The 19,194-nt window shown below is 50.9% G+C and overlaps 2 protein-coding genes across 2 annotated transcripts in view; both read left to right on the top strand.

Moving 5' to 3' along the window:
* TMEM205 (transmembrane protein 205) overlaps window positions 1-900 on the top strand; it is a 3,099-nt gene extending 2,199 nt beyond the window's left edge. Inside the window, exon 4 of the mRNA XM_006765794.2 lies at window positions 533-900. Coding sequence (XP_006765857.1) covers window positions 533-838 — 306 coding nt within the window. The 3' untranslated portion in view covers window positions 839-900. The remainder of the gene's footprint in view (window positions 1-532) is intronic.
* Window positions 901-3,444: 2,544 nt separating this feature from the next.
* RAB3D (RAB3D, member RAS oncogene family) lies at window positions 3,445-13,124 on the top strand. Its single transcript, XM_006765795.2, has 5 exons — window positions 3,445-3,542; window positions 4,812-5,055; window positions 5,703-5,821; window positions 5,909-6,033; window positions 10,439-13,124. Exons 2-5 carry the CDS (start codon window positions 4,828-4,830, stop codon window positions 10,624-10,626), a joined length of 660 nt encoding a protein of 219 aa, XP_006765858.1. The 5' UTR covers window positions 3,445-3,542; window positions 4,812-4,827; the 3' UTR covers window positions 10,627-13,124.
* The last annotated feature ends 6,070 nt before the right edge of the window (window positions 13,125-19,194 follow it).

Here is a 19,194-nt window from a genome sequence, read left to right as displayed (position 1 = left end):
CCAAGCTCATTGTTTAAAAAACGAGCCAGACTGGGAATTTAAAGTCCCCCACCCCCATCCACACATTTTCCCAACTACCAGGCAAGCGACCATTTCTGTGTCTCGTATTTCTCTATCCCGTCCTCCCACTGCCCTCATTATGTCCCTCATATGTGGGCAGGTAGAGCCTGACAGGGGTTTCAAGAATAATCCCATAGAGACCAGAGAGTATTATGGGTAACTAGAACTTTAAGGACTTTTTATTCACTCCTTGTGGGCCCAGTGTCAGCTTCTGGGATCTGGGCTGGGGCCACAGAGGAGATGGACCCTGTCTTAGGCTCTCTCTCTCTTTTGGGGGAACGAGGGGACAGTTATTGTGCTGTTCCAATTTGGGGAAGAGAGGTTCTGTTCTGAGATATGGTCAGTTTGTGGGAAAAGGCTGTGTTCTGGAAACTTCCAGTCTGAATATGACTTTGAGGGTGCAGAAGGACCCTCTCCAGGGCCCACCCCCCCTGCCTGCCCGGCACGGCTCACCTCCCACTACTTCCAACAGCTCTGCCTGTTGTTCCTGAGTCTCACACTTGCCACCATCAATGCCCGTTGGCTGGAGCCTCGCACCACAGCTGCCATGTGGGCCCTGCAGACCGTGGAGAAGAAGCAGGGCTTGGGCGGGGAGGTACCAGGCCGCCACCAGGGCCCTGACCTCTACCGCCAGCTGCGGGAGCAGGATCCCAAGTACAGCGCCCTGCGCCAGATCTTCTTCCGCTACCATGGCCTGTCCTCCATTTGCAACCTGGGCTGCCTCCTGAGCAACGGGCTCTGTCTTGCTGGCCTGGCCCTGAATCTCAGGAGCCTGTAGCACCCACTGCTTCTTTGTCCCTGCTGGCGCCCCAAATCTCAATAAACCCGTCTTTGGAAATGGCTGCTGTGCTTTTTCTCCACCTGGGAAGCAGGGGGAAAAGTGGACAAGAATGGAAGCGAGGGCCTCTGTTTCTCCGTTCATACTCCCCACGATGATTTGCAGTGTCAGCTACTGCAGCCCCTAACGCACTTCCTATAACAGTGCCCATTTGTTGAGCACCCACTGTGTGCCAAGCATGGAGCTAATCATTGCACATACTGGTGCCATATCTTATTGTAACAATAGCTGGTTCTGATCCCTAGGGGACAAGCATATTTCCAACCCCATTGAATTGGGGGTGGCCATGTGTCTTGCTTTGGCCAATGAAATGTAAACAGACCCCAATAGTCATTTCCAAAGAGCAGGGTACACCGCCTAGCCCATTTTTCTCAGTGGTAACAGCGTCAGCCCTTGGACCAAAGGATCTTGGGTTCGATTCCTGGTCAATGGCATGTACCTCGGTTACAGGTTTGATCCCCAGCCCTGGTCAGGGCACGTGTGCAGGAGGCAACCAATTAATGTGTCGATGTTTCTCTCTCTCCCCTCCTCCTTTCCTTCCACTTTCTTTTAACATCAATGGAAAAATATTCCCGGATGAGGATTAAAACAAACAAAAAAAAAGAGGGAGAAGGATACAATGGTCCCCTCCTTATTCATGGGGGATACATTCCAAGACCCCATGATTGCCTGAAACTATCAGTAGTACCAAATTCTATATATATTATGTTTTTTTCCTATACACACTTTCAATTAAAGCATTTTATGGCTTCTCTACTCTTGTGCTTTTGGGTCATTATTAGTTTTTAAAAGTTTTTTTAAAAATATATTTTATTGATTTTTTTTCAGAGAGGAAGGGAGAAGGATAGAGAGTTAGAAACATCGATGAAAGAGAAACATTGAACAGCTGCCTCCTGCATACCTCCCGCTGGGGATGTGGCCGCAACCAAGGTACATGCCCTTGACTAGAATCAAACCTGGGACCCTTCAGTCTGTAGGCTGATGCTCTATCCACTAAGCCAAATCAGTTAGGACTAAATTTTTTTAAATTTCTTTTTTTTAAAGAGAGAGGAAGGGAGAGGGATAGAGAGTTAGAAACATCGATGAGAGAGAAACATCGATCAGCTGCCTCCTGCACACTCCCCAATGAGGATATGCCTGCAACCAAGATACATGCCCGTGCCCGGAATCGAACCCAGGACCCTTGAGTCCGCAGGCCGATGCTCTATCCACTGAGCCAAACCGGTTAGGGTGAACTGGCAACCTCTTGGTGCATGGGCTGACACTCAACCACTGGACAACAGTGGCGGGGCTGGGTTGATCAGCTGCCTCCTGCACACTCCCCAATGAGGATATGCCTGCAACCAAGATACATGCCCGTGCCCGGAATCGAACCCAGGACCCTTGAGTCCGCAGGCCGATGCTCTATCCACTGAGCCAAACCGGTTAGGGTGAACTGGCAACCTCTTGGTGCATGGGCTGACACTCAACCACTGGACAACAGTGGCGGGGCTGGGTTCATAGAAGTAAAATAAGGGTTACTTGAACACAAGCACTGTGATACCATGACATTTGATCTAATACCTGAGATGGCTACTGGGTGGGGAGTGTCCACAGCGTGGATATGGTGGTCACGGGTGATTCACGTCCAGGTTAGATGGAACAAGATAGTGCAAGATTTTATGCTATTCAGAATGGTACACAATTTTAAACTGAGAAATTGTTTAGCCCAGAATTTTCCATTTGATATTTTCAAACAGTGGTTGACTGTGGGTAACTGAACCCACAGAAAGGAAGCTCTGGGTAAGGGAGGACTACTCTACAAGCCAGTGCATGGTTTGCCACATTTTCCCTTCTCCACAATGACCAGTGTGAGAAGAAAACCTCAAATGTTGGGTGCCATTGAAGTTTCGGGGCTGCTTGTTACTGAGCATATGCCACTCCTTCCTGACTGATGCATGCCATTTTTGTTCATTCTCATGGCAGTCCTTAGAGGCACCTGCTGTTCTCATGAAGCAGTGGTACTCAGAGATGTTCAACAAGTGGCTTCAGGTGGAGTTGTTGGAAGTTGAACACCAGTAAAGCCTAAACGATTATAACCGCAGATCCTCTCCTGCTGGCATAAAGAAAATTCTAGGTCCTCAGTTAGGGCTGGATGGGCCAAATTTCCATACTGTGTGGCCTCGGCCAAGGAGCTGATCCTTTCTGAGACTCAGTTTCCTTATCCATAAAGTGGAAATTAATTCCAAGGGCCCTTATGAGTATTTGGCCAAGGGATTGAGCCCACTTTAGGGTCAGGCGCGCTGCAATTACAAACACTAATTCAGACCAGAACCCATACACAACCCTGTGAGGGGGAGACTCTTGTCATCAACCATTTGACTTTTGGGGAAACTGAGGCCCAGAGAGGTTAAGTAACTTCTCCAAAGTCACAGAGATAGAAAGCGGAGGAGCTGGGATTCGAACCTGGCTCCAGAATCCGCGCGCTCAATCGCTCTGCACATAGTAGGAGTTCTGTAAGTAGTTTGTTGTTGCGGAGTGAGCTCCAGATCTCTGCACGTAGGCCGCAGCGAGTTCGGAGGCGGAAACCCCGCGGGCAACGACCCACTCGAGGTGACCCGCTCGGAGGGAGCGCACCCCGCCCCGCACCTCCGCGTCCCATCAGGTCTGGGGGGGACCAGGGGTTTGGGGGAGGCCCCGGGGGAACAGAGGCGGGCAGCGGGGGACGCCTCTTCCTCGCCCCCACCCAGCTGGGCTCCTCCGAGGACGAGAATGGGACGCGGGCGGCTCAGAGAGCCCCGCTGGGAACGAGAGATGGGACCATATGGTGATGGGAGGACGCTCCAGAGCTACCCTGCACTGGCTGGGGCCCCCCAAACCCAGCGGAGAGGGAAGGGGCCAGATCCCGGGACCCTTACCAAGTGCCGGGCGAGGGAGGATGGGGCCGGCTGACAGGTGGGCTGGGGGTGGGGCGGGGACGGGGCCCCAGCCTGGCAGCCCTGCCCAGCTTGGGGAAAGGCTTCCTGTCTCTTGTCTTCCCCTCAAACTCGTTCTCCCGGAACACGGGGTGGGGCTGAGGGCTGGGCAGAAAGGGGGGCCGGCTGTGTCCTCCTTTAAAATGGAAAGAAGCCCCACAGGCAGTTGAGAAAGAGCTTTGCGAGGTGTGTCCCCCGCTCACCCAGGTCTTCTGGAACCTCCCTGCGTGGCTCAGGGGGCGGCGGTAGACAGCTGGGTCAGCTGAAATCTAGGGAGGCTGAGGGGATGCCCTGGGCCCAGGTGAGGCAGCCCCGTTGTGGGGACACAATGCCAGGAAAGACAGGACCAGGAGTGGCGGTCCTGGCAGTAGGGTTCCTGATTATTAGGCGGCTGGGGTGGTTTCCTTCTATTTGAGGACCATCACCCCAGCCTCCCTGGGCTGGGGCTGGACTGAGTCAGCTCTATCCAGAACAAAATGGGCCCGGCCCCTTTGACAAATAGGAGGTGGCAGTACCCACTGCCGGGGCGGAGCTCGGCTTCTCCCTGGGTTGAACCTCCTGAAATCCCCTCCCCTGGGGATCAGGGAAGGGGTTAAGCTCAGCTGGATGGGGGCAGGGCAGGCACCCTGGTGGTGGCTGACACCTGCCAAAGTCAACACCCAGCCTGCAGGGGGAGGGGGGACGCTATCCAGCTGGCAGGCCCCTTTCCCCCGGCCCACACCTGGGCCACACTGGCTGCTCACCAGGGGGCAAAGTCCACACCTGCACCTTCGCAGGGTCTGGTTCCTCAGTGGCCAGAGGAGGCCCCCAGGCGCCCCCCAACTGGGGCCCTTGCATTTGCCAAACATCCCCCTTTTCTGAGTCCGGCAGAGAGCAACTGATGCATCCTGAGTCGCCTGGCCTCCAAGTGGCAGAAGCGGGATTTGAACCCAGGTTACTTGTCTTTTGTTTCCCTGCAGGAGGCTTTCCCCCAGGATGGCATCAGCTGGAGACCCCCCCACCAGCCCTCGTGATGCAGCAGACCAGAACTTCGACTACATGTTCAAGCTCCTGCTCATTGGCAACAGCAGCGTGGGCAAGACGTCCTTCCTGTTCCGCTACGCGGACGACTCCTTCACCCCCGCCTTCGTCAGCACCGTGGGCATTGACTTCAAGGTCAAGACCGTCTACCGCCACGACAAGAGGATCAAGCTGCAGATCTGGGTGGGCCCTGCTGCTGTTCCCGGGTCTGTGGGACGTCCATGGGAAGGTGTGGGGCTGTGGGAAGGGGTCCCGAGTGAGAGAGGAGCCCAGAGTCGGGGAGGGGGCGTGGAGTAGGTGTGAAGAGTAGAGGGGTATTATCTGTGAGGCGCATTCACCAGGACGAGAGGATGCGCCTGCCCTGTGAGGTCTGAGGGGGAGTCAGCAGTAACCCAAGGCAGTTAGAAGTCCTAGTGACTAATGGGAAAGGGATTTAGGTACGTCTCAGGTGTGAGCCCAGAGGCCCCCACTGAGCCCGCCAGGTGTCAGAGCCATCCTCACGCCCCCTGCCCACGCCCAGGGTGCAGCCGTTGGTAACAATTGTCAGGGTAACGAGCACCAGGTGTGTGCATCAAGAAGGTTCCCCTCTAGCCCAGGTGGCTCCTGTTTGTGGTCATTACGTGGGTTCTTGGAGATGAGGTCCAAGGGGCTTATAAGTCTGTGAGAGGCACTGACCCCTCCGACTGGGAATTCCTCAAGCTCAGGGTCATGTCTCTCACATCAGACATGGAGGCAACCCATGTTTCTCTCATCAGACTGGGGCAGTGGGGGCAGGGCCTGTAGGGGTGCGGTGACCCTTCCCTAGTCGGCTGACCCCACTGCTTCCCCAGGACACGGCAGGGCAGGAACGCTACCGGACGATCACCACAGCCTACTACCGGGGAGCCATGGGCTTCCTGCTCATGTATGATGTTGCCAACCAGGAGTCCTTTACCGCCGTGCAGGACTGGTGAGTGCCTGCTGCCTACTGATCCCCTGACCTTTGCCCTCTCCCCTCACCCCAAATCTCTGGCCTCACAGCCCTCAAACTCCACAGGGCCACCCAGATCAAGACCTACTCCTGGGACAATGCTCAGGTCATCCTCGTGGGGAACAAGTGTGACCTGGAGGATGAGCGTGTCGTGCTTGCGGAGGACGGCCAGAGGCTCGCCGATGACCTTGGTTAGTGCCCAGCCTGGGCTGTAGGCCCTGGACTTCCCAGAACAAGCCCCCCTCCTCACGCTCAGATCCCAGGTCCAACCGCAGTCTCCAACCCTTTGCTCTTTGAGGGATCTGGCCAGAAAAATGCCCACGTGTATGCCCCCTTCTCCACTTAATTCCAGGGGGTTCACCCATTGATCCCTCTCCCTGACCGCTGCCCCCCTAGGAACCCAGACTCAGAAAACTGTTTCTGGATATTTATCCCACAAACATCCTCACCCACGTGAGAAGCGGCGAGTGTGTCAAATTGCAGTTCTGCTCGTGGTGGGGGCACCTTGGCAGCCGCCCAGGCGTCTCGCAGTGGAGGGAGCAGCAGTACCTAAAGCATATTCACGTGGCAAAATGCTGTGCGGCTGTGACCATGGCAAGGTTTCTGGGTTATGTGGCTAAGAGGTAACAGCGAACTGCAGAACAGTGGCTGTGGCTGCTTCCTTTAGTTCGGGCAGCAGTCAGCAGACATTTGCTTAAAGGGCCAGAGAGGAAATGTTTTTGGCCTCTCACAACTATTCAATTCTGCCTGAAAGCAGTGTAGACAATACATCAAGGAATGAGTATGACGGCCAGGAAAACGTTATTTACAAAACAGGCCACGGGCCAGATTTGGCCTGCATTCCGAAGTTGGCCAACACCGGCATTCGTGTATAAAAAGGATGAGAATAAGAACATATACTTAAGTTTGCCTAAAGCAGCGGTTCTCCACCTGTGGGTCGCGACCCCTTTGGCGGTCGAACAGCCCTTTCACAGGGGTCGCCTAAGACCATCCTGCATATCAGATATTTACATTACAATTCACGACAGTAGCAACATGACAGTTCTGAAGTAGCAATGAGAATAATCTTATGGTTGGGTCACAACATGAGGAACTGTATTTAAAGGGCCAGAAGGTTGAGAACCACTGGCCTAAAGGAACTCTGGGAGGATACGGAAGGATCTAGTCACAGACGTGACTTTTGTGTCTGAAAACTGGGTGGCTGGAAACCAGGGTGGGAGGGGGACTCTTCAGTTTATCTCTTTGGAGCAGGTGATGAATGAATTATCTATTCGAAACTTAAGCTCAATGAAAACCTTGTCCTGGAATATTCTAGTATTCTGGACTCTCCCAGGACTTGGCTTAAAGGGACATGGTGTAACTACTGTAGGGTAGGGCGTGTTAAGGACCCAGAGTCAAGCTAGAATCCCAGTCTGCAACCCACTGCGGTGTGACCGAGGGCACAGGGCCTCCCCACGGTGCTTCCCCGTCTCACCTAGGAAACAGGTGAAACCGTGTCGACTTCATCGGCTATTAGAAGGATTAAATAGGCAAACGCTGGCCTCGGTTGAACATTAACTTGTATTATTTCTCAGTCACTTTGTGATCTTGTACCGGTGACTCCAGCTCTCTGGGTCTGCACTTCCCTATGTGTCCAATGGAGATTAATAACAGTCCCACCTCACTGAGGTATCGTGGGGACTAAATGAGTTACAGCATGTGAAGCAGTTATAGGCACATCTGAGTGTTAGCTGGCGTGACTGTGAACTACTGTTGATGTTTGCCTAGAAAGCTCTAAGCACCTGATGGCCCACCAAATCGGAAATATTTACTCTCTGGCCCTTGACAGAAAAAGTCCTAGGACCCCTGGACTGTAATGGTCCCCTTTCTCTTTTTTCTTGCCATCAATTTGTTGGAGAACCCAGGTCTTTGTTCTATGGAACATCTTCCATTTGAGGTCTGGCTCTTTGCTCCCTCGTGGGGTCGCTTAACCTGCTCCTCTGTCCCTCGTGTTTTCTGGGAACCCTAGCCTGGGCTCACTCCTGGGGAGTCCCATCGTGGGCTAGGGCACTTGTGGGTGTCGCCCACACCTTCTTCCCGAGACATCTAGTGACAGGGCTGAGGGGAGACTTCCCACCCTGTCATTACATTTAAAATACCAGAGTACAGAGCAGAAGATGGAATTTAATCTCAATTTTGTAAAAAAACAAAACAAAAACTTAACTCCCCCCGACACACACCACCTACAAACCCAAACCCAACAATTATGTATTAGTATTTTTAAAATTAATTTTTTATTGATTTCAGAGAGGAAGGGAGAGGAAGAGAGAAATAGAAACATCAGTGATGGGAGAGAATCACTGATTGGCTGCCTCCTTCAGGACTCCTACGGGGGATCGAGCCTGCAACCCAGGCATGTGCCCTTGACCGGAATTGAACCTGGGCCCTTTGAGTCTGCAGTCTGATGCTCTATCCATTGAGCCAAACCGGCTAGGGCTATATTTGTATTTTTAAAAGTAGAAAGCTACATATCAAACACCAATAGTAATTGTCTCTGGGTGATGAAACTACAAATGGCTTTCATATTTGTCTTGATACTTTTCAGCAGTTTCTAGCAAATATTTATGATGAAAAAAAGATATATAAAAAAAAAGAACTCAGATTGAGAGAAGACACACATATTTGAAGGAAATGCCAGGTTTGCCCAGGAAGACAGTGGGGTGCCATTGATGATCACTAGGTTCAGAGTAGAAGGTCTGAGTTCATATCCTGCCTCTAGCATTCATTCATTCATTCATTCATCATTCATCCATTCATCCAGTCATTGAACAAGTAGTTCCCTAATGCCTGCTGTGTGCCAGGCACTGGCTGCAGGGTGGACAAGGCAGACAGAAGTCCTGCCCTCTTGGTGCTGGTGGTCTAATAGCGGAGATGGATAGGAAACCTATAGTCACACACCTGACTATTTAATTACAATTACATTTTTATAGAGCAGCATGACAAGTGCCGGGGCGGAGGCCCACTTACCCTGCGCTGTGTATAATGCGGTGGGTGTTTGCTTGGACTCCTGGCCACCTTGGCAGGGGTGGCAGGTGGGGACACATCGGGGACCTTTCAGGGAGAGTTCCCTGCAGGCAGATTCTTAACCAAACTTTTAGGGGTGCAGGAAGGATCGTCTTGCACACCCTTATTTTCAGGTTGACTGGTACTCTTTGTAGCTGAGGGACCTTAAGCAAAGCATTCGTTTCACCTCCCACCTTTGCGAGGGCAAACAAGTTATGATGGTCACTAAGAATATATTCAAAGCTACCTCACATCTCCACCCCAGGAGTCAGCCAGCCAAGACCCAAGGTGGTACAATAGGAATATTTATTATTCTTTCTTTATATTAAAAATATTGATTTAATATTAACTGTTGTTAAGCAAGGCAGCCTGGGTGTGAACCCTGGCCCTGCCACGTGTTACCTGTGTGAATTTTAAATGAGTGACTTTCCCTGTCTGTGCCTCAGTTTCCTCCTCTATAAAATGGGTTATAATAGGATGAACCTCAGAGCATCATTAAAGATGTTTATTTATGTAAAGCGCTTAGGAAAGTGCCTGACACATAGTAAACATGATATAAGCACTTACTATTATTATTATTAATTATTATTATCACCATTACCATTTTTAGTGCATTCTATAGGCCAGGAACTACTTATCGCACACTCTCCACAAACACTGGGGAACCCGACAGAGACTGCAGACTGGTAGCCCCCCAGGCTGAAGCCAGTCTTCAGCTATGTTTTACTTGGTCTGAAGCACATTTTCCAGAACATTTCTAACGTCCATATCAAAACCTAGTTTTGTGGGCAGCCTTGCGGTACCTTCCTGTGCAGTACAATTGCATGGACGGTAAGTCGAAGCCACCCGTGGGTACCCATCCCTCTAGGCACCACAATGTTACTACCTGGACTCTTGCAGCCACTGCCCTGGGACAAAGAGATTCTTAGGGTATCCCAGAGCAGGGCTTCTGTCACAGGTTTTTTGTTTTTTTTTGTTTTTTTTTTTTATTTCAGAGAGGAAGGGAGAGGGAGAGAGAATCATTGATTGGCTGCCTCCTGCATGCCCCCAACTGGGGATTGAGCCTATACCCTGAGCATGCGCCCCCTGGACTCTTGCAGCCACTGCCCTGGGACAAAGAGATTCTTAGGGTATCCCAGAGCAGGGCTTCTGTCACAGGTTTTTTGTTTTTTTTTGTTTTTTTTTTTTATTTCAGAGAGGAAGGGAGAGGGAGAGAGAATCATTGATTGGCTGCCTCCTGCATGCCCCCAACTGGGGATTGAGCCTATAACCTGAGCATGCGCCCCTGATGGGAGTCGAACCTGGGACCCTTCAATCCGCAGGCCGACACTCTATCCACTGAGCCAAACCAGCCAGGACTATCACAGGTTTTTATTAACATGGTTCCCATTTAATAGACAAGCCCACTGAGGCTCAGAGAGACTAAGGCACTCAGCCAAGGTCCCATAGCTGCTTAACAGACAGAAGTGTGCATGGAACCCAGATTTGGATGATGCCGCAGCCCAGCCTATGCCTTGCAGGGTCTCACAGGTGTCCCCACTTATGTCCGTCCAGGTTTCGAGTTCTTCGAGGCCAGTGCCAAGGAGAATATCAACGTGAAGCAGGTCTTCGAGCGCCTGGTGGATGTCATCTGTGAGAAAATGAATGAGTCCCTGGATCCCAGCTCCAGCCCGGGCAGCAATGGGAAAGGGCCCGCCTTGGGGGATGCCCCACCGCCTAGGCCTAGCAGCTGTAGCTGCTAGAGAGGGTACCCCGCCCCCCCCCTCCTGCCTCCGCAGGGAATGTGACTGAGGCATGAGCCACAAGGGCTATTTTCAAGCTCAGGGCGCCCCCTTCCCTCCTGTCAGCTGTCAGCTGCCCCTCACTGCCCGCATGGCTCGTCTCCTCACTATAGCCGGCAGCTGCCCAAGCAGCCCCTGTCGCAAGCTCCAGACCCCAGGACTCTGCATGAGAGGCAGGGTCTGGGGATGTTGACATGCACGCGCTTGCTGCCTTCCGGTGTTTCAGTGGGCGCACGTGGGCAGCCTGTGGGGCTTCTACAGTGCCTTCTGGGTTCGAGCCATGGTCCACATCTGTTCTGTGCTGGGCCTTGGTTGAAGGGGGTTAGCCTTCTTCCTCCCGCCATGCGGTTCTCCGAGTTCACCCTTGGAGATAGGGAAGGAGGCTCCTTGCTCCAGGTCCCCTACTCTGACCCCAGCCTGCCCATCGATCTCTGATCTCAAGGCTCCAAGGTGCGGGGGTGACTTTGGCCAGGGTAGACCCCTCCCTTCTGGCCTGCAGATCCTCTGTGAGAACAGTATTAAAGCAGCTTTACCTGTTGGGAAGGGATAGGGGGTCAGAACCCCCTGGGTTCGGGGACCCCGAAGTGCCTTCTGAGTTTCCCCACAATTTCGCATCACCACGACCCTGCCACTGTTGGCTGATCCATGGTGCCCCTGATCCGGGATTGAATTCTGGAATGAGGCACTGTGTTAGGCCAGGCAGAGAATCGCCAACCCCCTGGCCTTACCGGTTGGGGCTTTTTGCCAGGAGTTAACCTCAGAGCCAGGAGCCCCGGCCCTCCTGCCCAAACCTGCCTCCGTGGGCCCATTGGGTGATGTTTTAAGCAAAGTCTTTCCACATCTCACATCCGGCTAGACTAGAGAAGGAAATTGAGCAATGTCCCCATGGCCCTCCCTTGCTGGTGACTTTCTGCTGTAAGGACTTGGGCTTCTTTCACCTGAGCACGGGGGAAGACCCAGGGTCCGCGTCCTGAGCCATGTCATCGGTGGGGCCCAGAGATGGACCTGTTTTTGCTAACAGAGGAGTCACTCTCAGGAATGTTTGGGGTTTGGGCTGGAAGAGGGAGAGGGTAGGGTTGTGTAACTGCTACTGCCTCTTGCGCTTCATGATATAGCCTGGGAGTGGCAGGCTGGTGGGGGATGGGCTGGGGTCAGTCTCCCTGGGTGAGGCTTGGGTTTCCAGCTGCCCCGGGCTCCTGCCGTGGGAGGTTATGTGCAGTTTGGGGATCTACCCTCTTCACATGCACCCCGTACAGCTCAGTGGCCCTTTCTGCCCTGGAATACCAACCGACACCCCATAACTTGATAGACACTGTGAGGACAGCCTGTAGCCTTAAAGGTCTCCATCTCCTCCGCTGCGGAATGGGGAAGGCCTGGTTCAAGTTTAAGATTCGCTGCCGCCTTTCTGGAAACTCTAGATAGAACCCGTTTCTAGAGGACCCTACGTGCCCCGTACCAGGGTCTCCCCGGAGACTTTCAGAGTCAGGATATCTTTGTACACCAACAAGTGAAATGACTGGTGAAAGGACCAAGTTTTGGGAGATACACAAAGATCTGAAATCAGAAATGTTCATTGCTTTAACATAAAAGTGCCATTAAATTAGAAGTCTTCTGAAGTTGCACCACGGGCTGTCAAGATGTCACTGGCCAGTCCATTCTCGCTGAGCTGCTGCCAGAAAAAACGGTGGGTCAAGAGGGACCAGCCTATTGCCGCAGCCCCTGTGACGCAGCGATGGCCGCATCGTCTAAGCTTTCTGTGTGCACAGAGTTTTCCAACCGTTCAGCTTCAAGTAACAACCGAGACAGCTGCCGCCGGGCTCTCTCAAGACTGGGAGCAGAATATGTATTTTTGTTTCTGCTAAAAATAATGCGAGTTTTTATTTCATGACGTTTGGGGGGCAGTGTTCGCTCAAGATAGTCTCTGGGGAACAGAAATTGATGTTCTCCCGGGTCCCTGAGGGGAGGGAGGCTTGTTGAGTTTACAAACAAAAATATACCAAAAGCTGTGGGAAAACCACCTCCCAGCTGCAGGGAGCCGGCCGGGAGCCCTCGCCTGAGGCTGGGTCCTGCCTGGGTGCTGTCCCTTCTTACCGTTTGCTTTTAGCAACTTGTCTTTCCACAGGCAGTTCGGTGGGACACTGCCACGATTGCTGTGGTTTGGGGTTCTGCTTTCTTTCTTTTTTTTCCTGGCTTCTCTGGGGGTCATATTCTTGTGTCATTCTCTCCAACTAAACTTAGAAAAACAAGCAAAGGGTGAAATTTGGTCTCCGTGTGGAAGCGCTAATTCTGCTAACTGGCTTCTTCTCCCCCATAATCCCAAAACACTACGGAGAGAGCCCCCGGCCTGCTCATTTCTGCCCTGGATGTGGCTCTCCTGCGTAAGCGATTCTTTGATGACCATTGGAAAGACGTTGCACTTTTCTCCACACGAAAAAACAATTAAAGCCATTGTGCCCAGATGCAGTTGTTTTTTTTATTTCCATTAGTGAAATGCGACTTCCAGGAAGAGGGCAGTTGACTCACAGCCAAGCAGAGGGTTGAGGGCCATGCGGGTTGTAGCAGATGCCGTGTGAGTCCAGGGAAGCTCAGGCCTGGGGCTGTCTAGCGGGAACTCCTGGCCACCGCTTTGGCCCTGGAAACTGCCTCTGCCTGGAGGGCAGAGAGGATAATGTTGCTCCAACTAATTCAACTGGGAAGGTCTGTCCTCCACCACAGCCGCCAGGGGGCGCCTGGAGCACCCGAGTCTGGTCACATCCCTCTCCTCAGAACCCTCCATGGCTCCCACCTGCCTGGGAGTAAATGCCAAAGTCTCCCTGTGTCCTACAAGGTACTGCCTGTCCTCATCAGCCACCTCCTTGCTCTCAACTTTTCCCACTTGCCCCCTACACTTGCTCTGCTCCGGTCATATTGACCTCCTAGCTGCTATTTGAACACATCAGGCCCCTGCCTCAGGCCCCTTGCATTAGCTGTCCCTCTGCCTGGAACTCTCCTACCCCAGGTAGTCACAAAGCTCCCCTCTCTCAGTTCCTCTTTCAGGTGTTTTCACAAATTTCACCTTCTCATTCTGCACCCCTCCCCCTACTTCCCTCACAATTTAGTACTTTAGTACTGCAACCCCTCCTTCCCATAGCCCCTAGAATATAAAATACTATTTCATTTTCTCATTTAACTTCAATAAGTATCTCCTCCAGTAGTGTCAGCTAAACGTAGGGATTTAAAAATATTTCACTGCCACCCCCAGCTCTGTTCCTGTCTGCTACAATAAAAAAGAAATACTTGGTCTTTGTCCCTGGTTCCTAGCACACATCTCTTAAAACCGTTACCTCCGGAGGGAATAAAAAAGAAATACTTGGTCTTTGTCCCTGGTTACTAGCACACATCTCTTAAAACCATTATCTCCGGAGGGACGGCTAAGTGTCTTTTGTTTGTTTTTTTTTTGTTTTTTTAATTATTTTATTGATTTTTTACAGAGAGGGAGGGAGAGGGATAGAAATTTAGAAACATCGATGAGAGAGAAACATCGATCAGCTGCCTCCTGCACATCCTCTCCCTTCCTCTCATGTACCCGCAACCCAGGTACATGCCCTTGACCGGAATCGAACCCGGGACCTCCCAGTTCGCAGGCTGACGCTCTACATGCGGCTCTTTGGCCCCTTGAGTGTGGCTCTTCCACAAAATACCACGTGCGGGCGTGCACGTACAGTGCTATTGAAATTTCATGGCCCATGCGCAGAAGTCGGTTTTCGGCCTGGGCGAGTCTATTTTGAAGAAGTACTGTTGATAATTGGCTCTGTTGACTAATGAGTTTGCCAACCACTGCCCTAAACTATGGACGAGCTTCCGGGTTGGTGAATACATGGCCATGCTGCGAGGGTGGTACGCCCAGAGAAGGCATGGAAATCCCACACCCCTCCCCCATACCTTGTCCCGTGCATCTCTTCCATCTCACCGTTCCTGAGTTGTGCATTTTCTCATTTAACTTCAATAAGTATCTCCTCCAGTAGTGTCAGCTAAACGTAGGGATTTAAAAATATTTCACTGCCACCCCCAGCTCTGTTCCTGTCTGCTACAATAAAAAAGAAATACTTGGTCTTTGTCCCTGGTTCCTAGCACACATCTCTTAAAACCGTTACCTCCGGAGGGACGGCTAAGTGTCTTTTGTATGTTACCCAGAGGACTGGGGAGGGGGTTGGTAGCTTCAGGGTGGGAGTTGGTCTCCAGAAAGACCAAGCCATGATTAGAGTGTTGGCACGATCAGTCCTGCCTCCTGACCTGGGAGAAGTGGGGCTGGAGATAGAGTGAATCGCCAATGGCCAACGATTTAATCAATCATGTCTTTGTAAGAAAACAACCATGAAAATCCTAAACCCGTGGTCGGCAAACTGCGGCTCTTGAGCCACATGCGGCTCTTTGGCCCCTTGAGTGTGGCTCTTCCACAAAATACCACGTGCGGGCGTGCACGTACAGTGCTATTGAAATTTCATGGCCCATGCGCAGAAGTCGGTTTTCGGCCTGGGCGAGTCTATTTTGAAGAAGTACTGTTGATAATTGGCTCTGTTGACTAATGAGTTTGCCGACCACTGGTTATGTCAAACATATATGAAAAGTGGTGACCTTACTAATTATAAGAATACTTACTAGCCTACGCTGAGAAATCTGGCTTTGACTGAGTATGTCTTAGTAAAAACAGTTTGTTTCTGACACTCAGCAGGCACTGTACAGATGTTCGTTCAGTGAATGAGTGAACTGCAGAGCCGGAGTGAGCTAGGTCCAAAGACTTGCATATGGTACCAGGATTCTCATCCCTGCTCTCTGTGCCTCCTCTCTGTAGCCTCGCCCCTGTGAGGTGGCCCCCTCTGAACCATGTGCGTTGTGGGGGGCTGTGGGGATGGTGGAAGCTGCTCTTTCCTGATAACCCTAGTTAACTTCCCCAAACCAGGTCTCTTGGCCACTTGGGTCCCAGTCCATGCCTGAACCAATGACTGAGGTCGAGACAGATGAAACGTGCTGATCAGCTGGCTGGGAGAATTTGCCTGCCCCTAACTTAGGGACAGAAATCTGAGAGGTGGGCTGGTTCCAAAGAAAGAGAGGTGTGTTTTACAGAAGTGGCAGTTGATTGCAGCAATAGCAAATAGGACATCTTATTATCTTCCCCAAAAGAAATATGGAAACATTAGATAAATTACCATTTGCAACCCCCAGTGGAAGAATCCATTCAGTCTGCTATGGTCACTGGGTGAAACCCTGGTTTTATTGATTCTCAGCAGTGTCCATGGCCACCCCTTAATTGGGTAAATGTAATAAGTCCCATGCCCAGGCCACAGCCCAGTCCAATTAAATGAGAAGATGGAGAGATGGGGTAACCACAGAACCAGCTCAAACGGGTCCTATCCTGTTTCTAATGTCAACTGATGGATGTTGGTGCCGATTCAACAATAGGAATCCCCAGTCGGGGTGTGGTGGAGAAAGGAATTACACAGTGCAAAGCACCTCAGTTGTGATTCAGCACAGCTCTGAGGCAGCCCTGGGGCCAGGCCACCCTCCAGCTAGGCGGCTCTGCCCCTGGCTGGTCTGCACTGGTCCGCTGTGTCCATCAGCCCCGTGCTGCAGTGACCTGCTCACTGCCTTCTGGCCTGTTCTGCTCCTTTCAGCCTTAGGTGGAAAGGAGAGTGCTCCCAGAGCCACGGAGAGCTGGCTTATATAGACACAAGTCCCCACCCCTGGTCCCTGATTGGTGTGTCCTCATGCAAATGAGGGCTCCACATCCTCGGCAGTTTGATTGGTCCAAAAGGCACTGTCCTAATTGGTCAGAATAGAACTGCTCTAGTTGACCGGACCTTTGCAGCTCCAGTTGGGTGGGGAAAGCCTCAGTCCTATGGTTGAAATAGGATTTCAGGCACTCCTTCATCAGGGCTGCCTCAGGTGGCGGAAGCAGTACAGGCCGGCGAGTCAGTGCAGAGCCAAGCAGTTCAGTGCAGACTTCTCCCTGGAGTGCAGTTGGTGTGAGAGGCCCCTGTGTGGAAATGGCTGCCAGACTCGGTGTTTTAAAATTTGAGCCCAGTTAGCCACCGGGAACCCTTGTCAGTAGGTATCTTCGTTCTCAGGGTTCGCACCAACAGGACCCAGACCAAAGTTTAAACTTCGAAATTCCCCTTGTGAGTAGCACTTGTGAACCCTTCGCTGCTTCCCCCGCAGAAACAAAGGACCAGCACAAGATCGGAACCTGATGAAACCCTTTCAGAAGCAAAGGGCCTGCTGTCCAGGAAGATCCGGTGTTGAAACCCCTTGCATTATTTATTAGTTTTTATTTATTGATTTTTAGAGAGAGAGAGAGGAAGGGAGAGAAAGAGAGTGAAAGAGAGTGAGGGAAACACCAGTTTGTTGTTCCAGTTATTTATGTACTCATTGGTTGATTCTTGTATGTGTCCTGATTGAACCCATAACCGTGGTATCTCAGGACGACACTCTAACCAACTAAGCTACCTGGCCCCAAGCCCTGGAAGGAGAAGACAGACTTGAGCCTTGCCTCCTGTCTCTTTGCAGGTTGACCTCACAATAAAAGCTTTTTTTTTTCTCCTCAAAAGCTAGTGCCATACCCTGGCCGGCATGGCTCAGTGGTTGAGCATTGACCTATGAACCAGGAGGTCGCAGTTTGATTCCAGGTCACACGTCCGGGTTGCAGGCTCCATCCCCAGTGTGGAGCGTGCAGGAGGCAGCTGATCAGTGATTCTCTGTCATCATTGATATTTCTATCTCTCTCCCTGTAATCAATACAAATATATTTTTAAAAGAAAAAAGGAGAAGCTAGTGCCTTAGCATTGGCTTCTGTGTCCATTAGGCCTTGCTTGGTAACCCTGGGGTCCAAGCTTGAGTATTTTGTTAAATTCCCAGGGGGTTCCAGTGTACAGCCAGGGCTGAGAACAAGTGATTTATAGGAAATACAGGGGAGAGAGGAACAAGGTAAAGGCACCAGAGAGGACACAGCAAAACTAGAAGGTGTGGAATTCCCAGCATTCCACGTTCTTCCTGCAACAAATCCAAGGTAGGTGGGGTTGGGGAAAAGGAGGAAATCTAGAGCAGCGGTTTCTCAAAGCATGTTTCCTGTGTCCACAACGTTGTCTGGGAATGTGTTAGGAATGCAGACCCCTGGGCCCTCAAGGTCTCCTGAGTCAGAAGCTCTGGTAGAGGGATTGGGACTTTAACAAAACCTCTAGAGCAGTGGTTCTCAACCTTCCTGACGCTGCGACCCTTTAATACAGTTCCTCATGTGGTGGTGACCCCCAACCATAAAATTATTTTCGTTGCTACTTCATAACTGCAATTTTGCTACATAATGTAAATATGAATCGTAATGAATGAATTATAATGTAAATATCTGATATGCAGGATGTATTTTCATTGTTACAAATTGAACATAATTAAAGCATAGTGATTAATGACAAAAACAATATGTAATTATATATGTGTTTTCCGATGGTCTTAGGCGACGCCTGTGAAAGGGTCGTTCGACACCCAAAGGGGTCGCGACCCACAGGTTGAGAACCGCTGATCTAGAGGATTGCAATGCGCACTCTGATTTCAGGACTACTGGGTTCAAATAAAAGGGACGTAGAAGACATGGCACACATAACATGTGGAGCTTGTTTGGATCCCAATTCAAAGAAAACAAATGCACAGTGACATTTGGAGCCAATTAGAGGAATTCGATGATGGCCTGTGTGTTTGGTGATGCCAAAGAATGGCTGCTAATTGTCTTAGCTGTTGTCTCAGTCCATTCAAGCTGCTATAACAGAATATCAGACTTGGTGGGTTATAAACAACATTTATTTCTCACAGTTCTAGAGGCTGGGAAGTTCAAGACCATGGTGCCAGCAGATTACTGTGTCCTCACATGGAGGGAGGGGTGAGGGAGCTCTTTGGAGTCTCTATTACAAGGGCACTAATCCCATTCATGAGGGCCCCACATTTATGACCTAATCCCCTCCTAATACCATCACCTTGGGGATTAGGTTTCAATATACACATTTTGGGGAGACACACGTATTCAGTCTGATGTTATAATGGCATTAGGGTTGTGAACACAAATGTATACATTTTTAAATTTTATTTTAACCTTTATTGTTGAGAGTATTACAGATGTCCCCCCTCCCTCCCCCATTGCCTCCCTTCACCTGGTTCCCTCCTCACCGCAGGTCTTCACCACCTATTGTCTGTGTCCATAGGTAATGCATATATGCATATAAATTATTTGGTTAATCTCTTCTCAGCACCCCACCCCCCTTCCCTCTGAGATTCACCAGTGTGTTCCATGTTTCCATGCCTCTGGTTTTGTTCATTAGATTCCTTATTCATTTATTTTTATTTATTTATGATTATTTTTTAAAAAATATTTAATTGGTTTCAGAGAGGAAGGTAGAGGGAGAGATAGAAACATCAATGATGTGAGAGTGCCGAAACCGGTTTGGCTCAGTGGATAGAGCGTTGGCTTGCGGACTGAAAGGTCCCAGGTTCGATTCCGGTCAAGGGCAT

Source organism: Myotis davidii, unplaced genomic scaffold, assembly GCF_000327345.1.
Source record: "Myotis davidii unplaced genomic scaffold, ASM32734v1 scaffold1439, whole genome shotgun sequence".
In the NCBI taxonomy this organism is placed as follows: Eukaryota; Metazoa; Chordata; class Mammalia; order Chiroptera; family Vespertilionidae; genus Myotis; species Myotis davidii.
This window is presented reverse-complemented; position numbering and strand designations above follow the sequence as displayed.